Source organism: Bacillus rossius (genome assembly GCF_032445375.1).
Source record: "Bacillus rossius redtenbacheri isolate Brsri chromosome 4 unlocalized genomic scaffold, Brsri_v3 Brsri_v3_scf4_1, whole genome shotgun sequence".
NCBI lineage: Eukaryota > Metazoa > Arthropoda > Insecta > Phasmatodea > Bacillidae > Bacillus > Bacillus rossius.
In genome coordinates this window covers 18,748,731-18,763,828 of record NW_026962010.1, presented here as the reverse complement: position 1 = coordinate 18,763,828, position 15,098 = coordinate 18,748,731, and the positions used below count along the sequence as shown (strand labels likewise).

Sequence of the window (15,098 nt, the reverse complement as noted above, 5' to 3'; positions counted from 1 at the left end):
GATGGAGAAATTGTCGCTCTTGTCAACTGCGATGACAACGAAAATGGAGATGAAGATTAAACACCAACCGTTGAGCCTTGCAGAATTTCACATAACGAAGGATTTAAGACTAAAGACTGCAATTCAATACATTGAGCAACAAGAAGCAGGTTCAGGAAGTGACATAATAATGCTGCAAAGATGGAACGATGAAACTGCACTCATCAGGAAAGTAGACTATAATAGACATGTAAAAATTCTACAGATATGAAATGTCAGTTTATTCTCTAAATCCAGTTCACGTGAAAAATACAACTACGTTCTTTCCATTAATTTCATGTAAACTAAATAGTATGCTACCACTAATTAATTTTGGTAGAGCTTTTAACATTCCAGTTCTGTAACTATTTTAGTTTTGTACACAAAATACCATATTCATACGTATAATTTTACGGAGCATACTTAAAAGAAAAAAAAAATTACAGTTTACTATGCGTTATTATATTTGCAGTCTACTTTATCACGGATAATATGAATAATATGCCATTAAATAATTAATAAAACTTACAGTTTTTCGTAGATCACAAAACTCGCTAGTGGAAAATCAAAAATAGTTTTGAGAGTTTGTATGGAAAATTTAGCTGTCAGTGACAAACTGTTAATTGAAACACCTGTCATCGCTCAGAGTTATGCACACAACTTGAAAATGGGGACAGTTTTTTTTATAAAGGTACTTTATTAGTTACATTTAGTCTAAAATATTTAACACTTATAATATTCTTCTACATATAATTTATAAAAATATTAACTGCATAAAAAAATGTAAAACTGTTACAGCAGATTATATTTTCAATTGAGATGTTATGCTTTGTAATATTTTCTGAATGTTTTATTTCACAATGCGAGGGGTTACAGCCGTGCAATCGCCAACACATCTGCAAAACCATCAATGTGCGATTCCACATATAAGTTTAGGACATTTTTCATTGTCTGCTTTAATGTAGCACGTTTGACTAGTTATGATTGGCAAAACAACAAAGAAACCTAAATTGTGTGTGGTAAGATAGGAATTAATTTTAGAGAAATGACAATCTTATTATTTTTTAAATCTGACTACATATTTTCTTAATTTTTTTTTTAACTATAACATGACAGATATTTGTAATTTCTGCATAATTAAAAGCAAATTTGAATTTCTTATTTCTGAATGTGAAAATTCATTATAATTATTAAGCATTTATTTATAGACTAAATGACAGCTCACATAAATCAATAAAAAAATAGTGAACTGTAAAATAAAAAAATGAGTAATTTTAACACACTTATTTGTTCAATTGTGTAACTATGTAAAAAATTTTTGAAAGTATGTGGTACTGATGACAAAATAATAATTTGATATCATACAACTGATCTGATTGAGCCAGGAGGTGGATAGTGGAACTCTTCAATGGCTACTACTAAACCCCTAGTCCATTACTGAGGTTTTTTTATTTAAGTTTTTTAAAAATATAATAATTTTATTTATGATGAAGGCACATATTGGGAAAAATTTGGCGGACAGATTCTTACGCTACTGTTATAATAAAATTGTGGATCTGCAACACTGTCCAGCTAACATTTTACATTTAATAGGAATACAATCTACGCAAAAACTTGTAAAATAGTCCTGAATTAATTTTGATTATTTCAATTCATACAGTGAATCAAACCCATGTTAGTTGGTTACAACAACTTACTTGCACAACATCATGATAAAATAAACAGACAAACTGATTATATAAATGCATTTGTTACCATGAGTGTGATATAGAATATAGAATTTAAAATCTAGTGCAAATTGTTTCACGCATGCCGCTTAATTCCTGTATTTCTCATGGCATTACATGAATACTACTAGTACATTTTACGCTAACATTTACAATGGCAAGAATTGACATTCAGCTACTGTAACTTTGAAACATTGGAATGAGTAGCTCCCTAGAAACCATTAATTTTACAAAGTGACCCACATTCAAATGAAATTCCTAAGCACGGAAATAGAACGATTTCCTGAAACAACTCCTAAATCACACCAACGAAACTGAGCTAATCACTGAGATTTGCACGGAGATTGTCTGCCCGTCCCATGAAGTACGCATAATTGCCAGTGTCGACACCAGGCGCACCACTCGTGGCTCAACGCGAATGAGCTGCCACACGAGTCAGGCTACTTCGATTATTAATTCCAACTGTACACACACACACACACACACACACAAAAAAAGCTAATTAAGATTTATAACCAAAATTATATTCATACAAGATGAAAATAAGCATTAGGATAAGCTGTAATGAAATGTTAATGTGGATTAACTAATTTTGGTGTTCATGAGAAAATACAATTTTTGTTGCTGAAAAGTAAATGATTTTTTGTGATACGCTGATTTATTATTATTGAATTAAATGTAAAATTATTTAAAAGTGTAGTACATTTCTATAGTATACACATTCAATTTTTTAAAAATTAATTAAAGTCAATTTTCAGATTGCAGTTTGAATCAGCAATAATTGAATAAATCTTTAATGACTATTAAAAAAATTTACTCCATGGAAACACCTAAAAGAATGTGTGTACCTATTCACATATAATCAGTTATGTTAACATTACAGATAATGAAGATTACAAATCATGAGGTAATAGAATTAAAGATTTCAAAAGGCTGTTTTGGGTTGAGTATTTTAAAAGAACAGGAACCAACAAATCGGGTAACCAAACAGATCCAAAACCAAGAGTCAAAAGCAGAACAGCTTAAGCTAGTTATATAAATTTTCTTTCCAAGAAAATTATAAATGTCACATCATTAAATTAAGAGTGTATTACACAATTACCACACAACAAACATCATTCTAAAAAGTGCTCAAACTTATTAGAGGGATTGAAAAGGTTCAACATCAAATGCATTACTTACAAGTAAAAAAAGTTTTATTTTCAGACAGTAAGTGGCAGTACATCTTTCAATATTTGTCATGGGAAAAAAAATTAATCTTTTTTTTCCCCAATTATATCCTGTTATATCAACAAATTATATCTTTATGACAAGAGAAACTGCTGAATACATATCTTTAATATATCAAAACTGCTTCAGAAGTACTAATGTAAACCATATTGGTTACTGACAAAAACAATGATGACTAACTACCAATCAGCTTAAAAATTTGAGAAAAACACACTTATAATTTAAATAATAAAAATAAATTAATATGTACAGCATTTAAACTATTTAAAACTGCTGCTAATGAAAAATCAAGATAAAAACCTAAATTAATAATCATCTGAAGAGCCACACCCATACTTAAGCAATATTAAAAAGGCACTAACATTAGTGTGTAGTCATTTAAACATACGACTCTTCCACTATAGTATTTCCTTATTGATTTTCAACAAGCATAGACAAAAATTTTTATTCAGTACCAATATACTATCCACAGTTCTCTTTACAAGAATTACATAATTCAAAAACACAATCCTACATAAATCAGCCTCAATGAAATTTAAAATACGCATAAAACCTTTAATGAAACTTGCTCAGTTTTGAAAAGAAAGGACCGGAAGAATACAAATGAGAAATGAACCCCGGACTGCAGATGATACAAGAGCAGGGCCGGGACGGAGCTCGCGTTCACCAGAGACCGGAGGAGAAGCCACCGGGTGGCACGCGGCGGGGTGCGCCGGCTGACTGAGTGGGGGCGGGGGCCGGGGCGGGGTCCTGGGCCGGAGCAGGAGCCGTGGTCCCGTTGACTGCAGGGGCAGCAGCAGCAGCGCCGTCCACCGCCGGTGCTGCCGCCTTCTCGCCATTGGCGATGTATCCCTCCCCGGTCACTGGGTTGCCATCTGCTAGGGAAGGGTGGGAGCAAGCTATTAGGAGATGGCACAAGCACCTTGCCACACCTGCCACATAACTCATATCTGCATGAATACACACTGTGTTCATAAATAACCATTAATCCTATACCTATATATAAAAATAAACCTAGCTATTGAAAACCCATATCAAATGCGAAAAATTACATTTTCTATGCAAGAGAACTCACAATGCAATAGAATTCATTTATGAAAACAGCATTGTCGAGATGTTCATATGAAGATTAGGATCAATGTTGGGATACTTTTAATATTCTTAAGCACACAGAAGGCAATGTATTTAGCACATACAAACTCTTTAGATGTCTAATTATCCAGCAGAGCCATGCCAAAGCCATACACAATCTGCCATTTAATAACTAGAAAACATTCCGAGACAGGTAGGAAGAATAATAATTATTAGAGTGATTCATTAAAACTAGTCCAAACTATGAATAAATTATAATAATCTAGCAGATATATTGGTTGACAATTACAATAACCTTTGAAAGTACCAGACACTGAAATGCTGCTGTATGCCACACTTAACATGCTGGAAATAATTCAGGCTGTAGCATAATCCAATAAAACTTATAGGAATGTCAGATCAGATTAAATTTAAAAAAACGGGGGGTGTTATTGATTATTCACAAGTCAGCACATAATTCAGGTACTTTTCGACATGACAGATTATAAAGGTAACAGATTTCATAAGTAGACTAATTATAATTTTTAACCAGAACTGATCAGATGTTCTGCCACCCGCAGATACAACTGCAGAGTGAATTTCGTACTCTTTAAACATACTCTCGCTGTAATGAGCAAGCAGCTGCAAGCTACCGAGCGAGTCAACATGCAACAGCACATCGTTCCAGAGCTTTGGGTCACACATTTTAACAGAGCTTTTGAAGTTAAACAATTAGCATGGTCATGGAACAATTTTCATCTCATTTTTAATCATGTCTAAAGTACCTCCATCAAAACATTCTTACCTGGATAGTTCAATAAAACGTACATATTATGTTCCTTAAACATTCCTAAAAGTTTGGAGTATTATTAAGTCTATTCATAACAGATAAATTCCATATGCATATGCAAAGCACCATTAGAAATTTTTTTGACACAAATCATAACAGTTTGTTTTCCAGAATGATTTTTAGCACTAGGAAAACAGCATTATAACAAACTAGGTCAACTGGTAAACACTCCTGCACTTAAACAATGTAATATCTCAGTATGTATTTCTCAAAACAAAGAACACTTAATACAACATTCAGAATTGTATTCCCATAAAATTGTACTTACACACACATAAAAGGACAGTCAGACTACAAGAAAATGAGGTACTAATTCGTGCAGCATCCAAAGTGCACTGCTACAAGATGCAATGATGCAGAAACACACACTACTACAACACTACTCACACACCCGCCCACAATGCAACACATCAAGCCCTGACAACTTACTCAGTGCAAACTGTCCCACAGGAAGAAATGCTTGGGAAATACGAACACAAACACATAATCACCACACTGCCGAAGAAGGAACACAAACACAACGTATAATACACAGAGATAGTCATTAAATACACACACACAAGAATGATTTTTTTTATGATGATTTATATTTTGTTGCAAGTTTGTTGCATTGTAATTTAACTCTTTCTGAGCTGTGACCAATTCTTTACAACTAAAATATATATATATAAAAAAATAATTTTTATGTTGAACTTCAATGGATGAAAGTTGATTTGAAAAACTTAACAGAATAATTAGAATGTTTAAATTAATTTTGTTCGACTGCAATATTTCCAATTTGTTTTTGAAATTACATGCAAATAGAGCTGTTTTAACATTTAACAACAAACAATAAAAATTGCCAAGGAAAAATAATAAATGTACAATTAAATACTTTTGATGAAACAAAATACTGAAAGAGTTAAACTAGCTGAATGTAGTGTCTAGTCTCCTCTCACATTTATCAGATCCCACAGAGAAAACAGACTTATTTTAATAATGGGAAAAAATTTTCTTCAATTAAATCCTAAAACATAAAAGCAAATTCACCCTTAACTACTATGTATTATCACAAGCTTTACTATAGAAAACTGAACAGTAGCACAGTAAAAATCAACCTGACACTTTCAGAACCACGACCATGCCATTACCGACAACTGCCAGCCATGATAAACACTGAGAGCAGCGCATTGACTGTTCTATGTCAACAGATGCCCAAGTTCACCCGAAAAATCGAAACCCAAGTGGCGTGATCGGTGCTGGACTACCGAATACTATGTAAATCTTCTTCTAAAGTTCACGGTTTTCACATAAAAAGTGAAAATGACAGTAAAAAACTTTGCAATAAATATATAAAACTGAACTCTTAGTATATCACAACCTACACTTACCTCTCCTAAATCTAAGAATCAATACCGACTTAACACTTTAAATCTGTTAAATAAATATTTTCTAAAACTGACTTTCTGCACTAACACTAACTGTTAAAAATCAAAGTCTGCTTTCGCTGTTGAACCTGCACTCCGGAACAGCCTCGGTCCCACCCAGCAAGCTGTGCCGAGGGAGGGAGGGACTAGAGAGAGTTTACCTCTTCTGCGTGCACTTCTGCGGACCTGGGAGTCTCTGTCCGTCATGCCGAGCCCTGTGACCGGGTTGCGCGGCAGATACGCTGGAACCAAGAGACCCTCGCATGCAGCCACCACCATGTCCCCACCCCTTTGTCCCCTCGCGAGCGAAGCAGCCTACAGCAAGGCCTCGGTAGCCCCGCCCCTACCAGGGCCGTGTGTGTACGCACTTCAGCTCACAGAAGCTTTGGAATTCGCTTTGCTCTCATTGTTTCGGCTGAAATAGTGGCCCAGAATGCATACTTCTCTTATATATCATGGTGAAAACTAGTTTCAATACTTCAAGTGCTTAGTTCATCGAATTGGTACCGCTGGCTGAAAAACATTTACTTTAAACAGTCCTGTTGCGGTAGGGTATAATGTTACAAAATCTGCTAATTCACCTTCTTTACAGGTGAGAAAAGACTCAGCATGAAAAAATATTTCTCTGTAAGGTAGCACATATAATTCAAGCGCAACTGTCAAAGCCACATTCTCATGGATACAGTAGCAATGCAAGTGATAATTATAATTAGCTACCTTGCATTCTAAAAAAAAATGCCTTTTCAAGGAGTTTTGATCTCTGCAGTATATTGAAACACTTAGGTTCATGTTTAAGGCAAATTAACAAATTTAAATAAACCTCTGCAGCACTCAAGTTTAACAGATTTCAGCAATTTGTCATGTTAAGTACTTCCATTAGCAATGGAAAAGGGAACACCTTTTAGGAGGCAAGTGGCTCATCTGGTACTACGCACATATGATATGAAATCAAATGCATTTAGAACATCATGATTTCACAATCTTTATTCCCAAATATCTTGCAAAATACTACTGCTGGTCTGTTTAGGCAAAACTTAAAGCAGTCGATTCCAATTGGCTTTGCATTTTGGATACTTGTATGGCACAGAGAGCTGTTGAACTGTTTCTATGGTGATCGAGTGCAGATTGAGAGTAAGAACAGGAATTCCAAATTACCGCAACCAAACAGTAAGTTAACAATTGTTACTGTTAATAATCAGCAGCAGCTTTGTTTTTTATGGTTAGCTGGTAAAAGTGCAAGTGGAGATAAGAATACTGTTTGGATCTTTCCAGCTATCACTTTCACAGTACACTTTTATCAATAGTTTATTGACAGCATTACAGATATATTTCTGGTCAGCTATTGCAGTGATGGTGTCTTCACGGTGGTAGACTGAATATTTTGCCAGTTCAATTTCCCCAAAAACCTGTTAATCACACGGTACTGCCATAACACAAATTCAAAATGTTTTTCAACCGTTACCATTTTGAGGTGTGTTCAAGCCAAGCCAACACAGAGAACATGCTTAAAAAAAACTTGCTTCAGCGATTTACAAAGCTTCCACACAAAACAGAAACTACTTCAGCACAAGTTGTTTAAACAAAATATAGAGAAGAGATTGTTAATATTACTTCAACATAAGTACATACCACAACCACTTCTAAAATACAACACCACAATAATTAAGTATAGGTTAAATTCAGATATCAATATGTCATAAGTTTATTTGCATAAGAGAAACTAAGAAACATGTTATTCAAGTACAAAGCAGCCATGATAGTGAATGGCAGGGAAAAGTACAACAGTACAGCAAATTACAGAGAAAGCAAGAGGCATGCTGTCTTGATCCACCCCCTTCCCGCATGCAAGCACACTTACGAACCCACAAACCCAGTAGTTTACACCGTCCAGGGAAAAAAACCTGTCGAGAAATATTACGCATGGTAGTAAAACAAAACAATGTAATCTTGAAACACACCTGCAGCTGCAGCAAGACTATGTAACCCCATTTCAATGTTAATTTTAACAAAGTATTACAATACTTACAAAAGAAATGTGAAGCATTTTAGAAAAAAAAACTTGTCTTATTACAAAATCAACAGCTTCTTGAATTAGATTTATTTTCATTTTAAGTCTAACTGAAACAGCTTTATTATCCATAAATTTACTAACATATTTGAATTTTTTCATACTAACCTTTAAGTAAAACATAATACACCTATTTTTTAAAAACATGCTAATTACAGTATAAGCTTAAGCCTACCAATATTTTAAAAAATTTGAACACTGGACTTGTTTAATGGTGAATTTTTGTATAACATTCTTCACATGTTTGTTTATATATATAGCAAGTATGTCTTCAATAATTTAATATAAACATTTTAAAATGTTTTTTTTTTAATAATAATTATAAATTATTATTATTGATTATGTTTGCATGCAATGTGCAAGGAAACCCATGCCCTAACTCATGACTACTAAATTAGCATAACAAAACTTCATAAAGGTTGTCCCCTGCAGAAAAAGTATTGCACATCGTAAAGAAGCCAGTAACAGAAATAAATATACTTTTAGGCTAGCCGCAAATCATCAAGAAATACTACTGACTGACCCAAAGAAAATTAATTTTTTCACGTTATACTAGATCCAATTATTCATCATAATGGCAGCTTGTTATGCACTATACAAAATAGTACCACATATCTAAACAATTACACGTTGAAGGACTAGATAAAAATGTTGTATGTACAATTCATGTGTGCTTATTTGAACACTTTTAAATTGAACCTAAAACTGACCATAAATTTACCGAGAATGAATTAGCACATTCATTATCTGATACACCAAACTATACTAGTAGATTATCAGGAATAGTGGTGCCCAGAGCTGTTTTGAATTGATGGTCAATAAATGGTTCTTTTAGTTTAAAACTCATTGACACATGCCTACAAGTCACTAGGCTTACAGCAATGGTATTTTTTACATGTGGCAACATCATACTAAAAGTTTGTTTTAAAAAACTCCTAAATGCTCATTTAAAAGTGCATCAAATATTCTTACTTCACTGCCGAGCTATGCTGTATGTCAGAAAAACCTTGCATCACAAAAGCATTTGTTCTGTGGTATTTAGCTTATATCTGCAATGACACCATATTAAAATTTATAACTATATGTTCAACTCGGATCATACATTAGTAAAATAGGTTATCTTTAAGAGGTTTCATATGAAATGTACAATAACTAGCTTTTAATGAAGCTTGAAATTTAATGATTTTCATTATTATGCATTATGATAAATATAGGCACTGGGCACATTGGAAAGGAAAACAAAACCTATCACTCATAGGCACTAAAATCAACTGCAGAGTATCCCAGATGTCCAATTTAATTTACAATACAGATGCATGATTCAGTAGTATGCCCTATTCAGTAGCACAAGAAGCCAAAAGCACCTAATTGTGTGAACACGCCTAAAATGACGATAGTTTCCTATAGCACGGAGCTCTAGCAGTATTGCACGATTCACATGAAAGGCATAAAGAACAGGAAAGAAAAGAGGTAACTAAATGAAATGCAACATGTCAAGTGTACTCAGTAAACCCAGATGTAAGGAAGGTAGGGACCGGGGCTGTATAGCTTGCTAATGAGAGCTGCGTTTCAAGACCACACGAGGACCACTGACCTTTCTGAGTGTAGCCGTTGTGTGCGGAGCCATTGACGAGTTTCCCGTTCACCTGGTCACCTATGGGAACGTTACTTTTGAGCCTGTTTTTAATGGCGGACGGCTGGCGGGGCTCCGGCTCGCCAAACAGCCGCTCGTAGGAGTTATTACCAGGCTTGGCTCGGGCCGGGGTGCCCATGTCGGCGCCGGCCAGCACGGACGACTGCAGGTGGCTCTGGTTGCGGCGGCGGAGCGACGATTCCGGCACGTCGGGGGCGCCGAAGATGTTGCTGGACCCTCCGCCCGGGGGCTTCAGCACCCTGCAACAGGCCGCGACACCCTCAACCCTCCGTACCCGCCGGGCCGAAACACACTAACAACTCAACGAGTCCACAAAAATAACCAATGGAGTCGTATTCCATCAACGGGAATATAAACAGTAAATAAAAAAGAAAGATTTGGAAAGACCATCTGTTAAACACTTAGCATAACTGGGCAACAAAAAATCTCTAAAATGCTAAACAAAACTCAAATTCACACACCCAGTGCAGACCCAACAACATAGAGGCATAAGGGCATCAAAAACCACATGGCTCTTTGAAGTTACTACTGTGGCATACGACTGGTACCTGGAGATGAATGACATACCAAAGAATCTGAATTTTATTTTTAAATCGTTACATCAAGTTTATTCTTTTTAATTTGTCTAAAGCATTCTGTGAGTATTTAGTGATGCTAAACATCCACACAACAGTTCTAGCTGTGCTGCATCTGCGATTACTGCGACCACCACACCTGCAAGAAAGGACAAAGAGTGGTTGTGCTACTTGCCTCTGGTGGCACGGGGTGGCCTTGAATTCCGCCCCGAACAGTCGGTCGTGGTTGTCGGAGGGCGAATTCATCTCTTCCTACAACACCACATGCAGTTCACACACTCGCCGAAGAAGGGCCTACAAGAGATCACGAGTCGCCAAAATAGGTCGCAACCACCTTCCGCAACGTAACCGGGAGAAGTATCAGAACGAACAACAACTACGGGAGAGAGGACCTATCGAGCGGCCGGCTGCTGGAGTGTTCGCCGCCAGACTGCGGGCAGACTCGGCGGGAGGGAAGTCGGCTACAGCACTGGATGCAGCACGAGGAGAGGGAGTGGAAGCGAGGAGGAGGGGGCAGCCCAGACACGTGTCGGCCAGTGGCACACGTGTGGGCGTCGCCGCTGCCCACGGCCGGCACCAAGGTCGCCGGGTCGCCGGCCTGCCTCGGACAAAGCACCAAATGAGTCCCGCCCTGAGCTGCATCTGCCCTCCCTCCCTCCCCCCAGCCCAGCCCGCTCCAGACCACACATGCCAGCATCTACTGGACAGCTTCTGCTGCCATCACTCCGGCGCCTATCTCGTCTATCAGAGTCGCGTGTCCGTCCGGGTGGCTCTTCCACGCCCACACGGCTGCAAGTCGGATTGCGATGTTAATACTACAAAGCATAGTTTCCATGCTCCAGAAATTTAATGCTACGCTTCTTTTAAAGATCTATATTTTGAACATGATTTACTTTTAAAAATTGATGTGTAAACTTTTAGTTCTCGGTTGGAGTAATTTCGTGAATGCGACGGAAATCAAAAAACGGAAATGTGTAACAACCACGGTGTTGCCATCTGTGGCGGATGGCGCGATTCAAAATATAGTTTAAAAATTTCGTACATGCAAAAAGATTCGATAGTCGACGTAGCTGTTCCTGTAGCGAATTATAGAGGCGGGTGCAAAAAACTATGCGTGATTCACATTAAGAAATGCAGTTGAAAACACAACTTTAATATTATAAGTTTACTTGAAACATAAGAACACACGTATTTGCTAGTTACCGAGGTTAGAAGCTCACACATTACTCGCTCACATTTTTTTTGTCACACTGAATCATTTTCTTAAATTATTTTCATTCATAGTTGGTCAAGTATATTTGCATGCAAAAAAATTACGTATTCAATGATCGAAAACATTTGAGTAAATTTTTATTATAGCAATATAATATCTACTCAAATTTAGGGAATAAAGTCTTTTCAATTTTAAATATATGATTAATTTATTTTAACTGCATGCAAGTGCTTCTCGAATTCAAAAACCCTCTCATACTGTGGAAAATGCCTTAGTTTAGAATATCATATAAGCAGTTGGTAGAAGAAAAACGATGAACCGTAACAAAAACATGAATAGTTGGGTTAATTGCTGTGGTTGACACAAAGTCGCATCCACGAGATTTTATAACACTGAAAACACTTAATGAACCTTGGAAATTAGCTCTTGACGTTCAGCGACTAAAGCTTTCTTTCTCGGCTCATCGCCTACACGTTTCACAATGTTTTACGCGTGATAGATACAACTAATAAAGAGGCTGGTAAAACAGATAGCAATCTACAAACATTCTTCGAAGCACAGAAGTGAGGGTGATATACGAACTACCGCCCAACGCACAGATACAATGGTTCATGCACGTGAAGCTAGCCAAACATTACTTCGAACGCGAGAACATTATAACCGAAGCATGCACGCATACATACTGCGATGGCTACGCCATTATGCGACGACAGTACTCACAGTGAATAATTCGTGCCCCGTTTCTTGCTAGACTGAACAAACTGAAGATTTTCTTGGCGGGTAAAAATTCCAATATTTAACTTTTACACAAAAAAAACAGCAAATTAAGAAAACATAAACAAAAATTATTTCTTTGTTTTTCTCTAAGTACGTTGAAACCAAAGTCTGTCTCCATGGTAAACAAAACAGGCAACGGCATGAAAAAATATAACTTTTTGCATCAATTTAGTGTTATTTACCAAATCACTATAGAATGACATAGAAAATTTTATTAACAAAGATTCGAGCGTATCGTTTCTATTCACCGCGTTTAACAGTAATACTAGTTTTTACAACCAAGACAAATACAATAGATAAAAATAAATACAAGTTTGCTAGCACTACTGCTATCCACTAACACGCTAATGTGATGCGAACCTTAGCTTGGAAAGTGAGTAATTTCAGCCATGCAATGTGGAGCCCTGATTACATTAAGCGAGCTGCTAATTACATTGCAGCCAATGAGCATTCTGGAATGCAGAATTGAAAGATCACTTAAAACTTAAATACGCGTTCACGAGTCGCATGACACGTTGGTGAAAAATTAAAATCTCCATAAATATATAACTTTATAAGTAAACTTTTATTATACCTACAGATAACAATTAAACACACTCTTATCACTTAAGTATAAAAAAATACCAAAACGCAACGAAAAACAGATAATTTTTTTTAATTAAAAGAAGTAATTAAACACACACTAAGATAAGTCATTTTTCAGGAGGATATATATATATATATATATATATATATATATATAATGTATAGAGCTACTGAAATATGAAAACACGTCACGTGTAGTTGAGTCGTGCTTCACGCAACACGTCCTGCCGAGTGCAGAGCAGGACTACAGGACTACAGGACTAGAGGAACACTGCGCACTGGAGCCACACCGCTGGAGCGGAAGTGGGCGAAATGGCGCACCGTGGGAAACCCGGGGCGAGGTCTTTGTCGAGCGATGACGTCACACACCCTCCCCCTGGGCCAGACGCACTGCGTCGACAAGCCTCGGCAGCCAGCCACACTCGACAATTTTAACAGGATTTATAAAAATGTTATTTTACCGCGGGCCAATATATACCGAAGTATTGTAATTGCGTCAAACCCGGTACAGGACTGACTGGCTGGCTTTCTGCGGAGTTGCACGATTCCACAAGACTGATCTGAAACGTAGCCGAGAGGTGGGATTTGGACAGTAAAGAAATACGACTCAGTGCTATAACTAACGCTCTTATTTTCTTTGGAATTCAGCAACCTAACAAGTCGTTAACGTTTCGGAAGAACTGCTGCCTACCGAATTTTTTTTTTTTGGTCGTTTGTTACTGGGAATACTTACCATAAATATTTCAGATTATATATTTTCCAATGCGGAACAACCAAAACACTTGTTAAAGAACGAGTGTTGAAAATCATACCTACAAAAGAAATTTATATATATATATATATATATATATATATATATATATATATATATATATATATATTACACGCGTGCACAGCCTAAAGGCGTAGGTAGATTTCGAAGTACCTACTTATTCGAGGAATATTTTGCAAAATTCTGTAAACTGCTGGAACATTTTAAGAACTTAATGTGGCCTACATAACATCCTATATATTCGCCAATATTAAAAAAAAATGAATGATTTAATATTTTATCATATTCCATGCAGCGAAAATATTTTGAATGCCTAAACGAATTTCATATTATGCCTACTAAGGTAGTTATGCAATTATTTTTGAACTCCACACACTATTTTCCATCACTTGCACTAATACGTATCCGTATATATTTTTGGACTTAGGTTTAAGATAAGATTATGTTTATTAATAAAACCTAACGAATTGTGATTTTTTTTTTAAATTTCAATCTGTTTTTACGGTAACAGCGCGTTTCATCCTAAATTGTTTTAGCCAAATGTAAAGTTTACGAGTTTTACAATAAACTATAGTGAATTTCATAGTGTATCTATTAAAAAAGTAACGGCTTTTTTTTATACCCATTTCCACCCCCTGCAATAATGATTTCTGATAAAAATTTAATATAGACAAACGTTTTCAACAATATTGAATGTTTAAAAAAATAAATAAATTCGATAAGAGTAAACGCAGGGAAGTTTTAATTATTTTCTTATTTCAACCCCAGGTTTTTTTAACCCCTTGCAGCAATGATTCGTCTAATCAAAAATTGATTTAGACAAAAGTTTTAGATAAAAACTATAAGATCGACTAACATTTTGTACAGATTCAATGTTGTACCTACGAAGGGAGTTGTGATTTTGTTTGTCCTCCAACCCTTGTAGCTATGGTTCGACGTATAGTAAATTTGTTAAGACAAAAATTTATGGTATTACTCCTACTAATTACAATACGTTTAAAAGGATGTTATAGTAGTCATATTATAGGAGTTATAGGTTTTTTTTCTGTTTTTCAAAAAACCTTCCCATTTCTACCATTTTTATCGGATATTGCCCATTAACCAACTCGACAGAGATTTGTGAAAATCTTCGGCAGTTATCGTGTTCACAAA

General features: G+C 36.1%; 1 protein-coding gene across 8 annotated transcripts in view; it reads right to left on the bottom strand.

Annotated features, from left to right (window-relative positions):
• Positions 1-2,923: 2,923 nt before the first annotated feature.
• Positions 2,924-15,098, bottom strand: part of LOC134541600 (microtubule-associated protein Jupiter) — a 92,122-nt gene continuing 79,947 nt past the window's right edge. For 4 of the 8 annotated variants that reach the window (XM_063385144.1, XM_063385149.1, XM_063385150.1 and 1 more), the window contains exons 2-5: positions 10,775-10,851; positions 9,965-10,263; positions 6,464-6,544; positions 2,924-3,853 (exon numbers count right to left, since the gene is read on the bottom strand). In XM_063385144.1, the coding sequence (XP_063241214.1) occupies positions 3,639-3,853; positions 6,464-6,544; positions 9,965-10,263; positions 10,775-10,851 (672 nt within the window). In that variant the 3' untranslated portion in view covers positions 2,924-3,638. The remainder of the gene's footprint in view (positions 3,854-6,463; positions 6,545-9,964; positions 10,264-10,774; positions 10,852-15,098) is intronic. The other 4 variants (XM_063385145.1, XM_063385146.1, XM_063385147.1 and 1 more) reach the window with 4 other exon arrangements.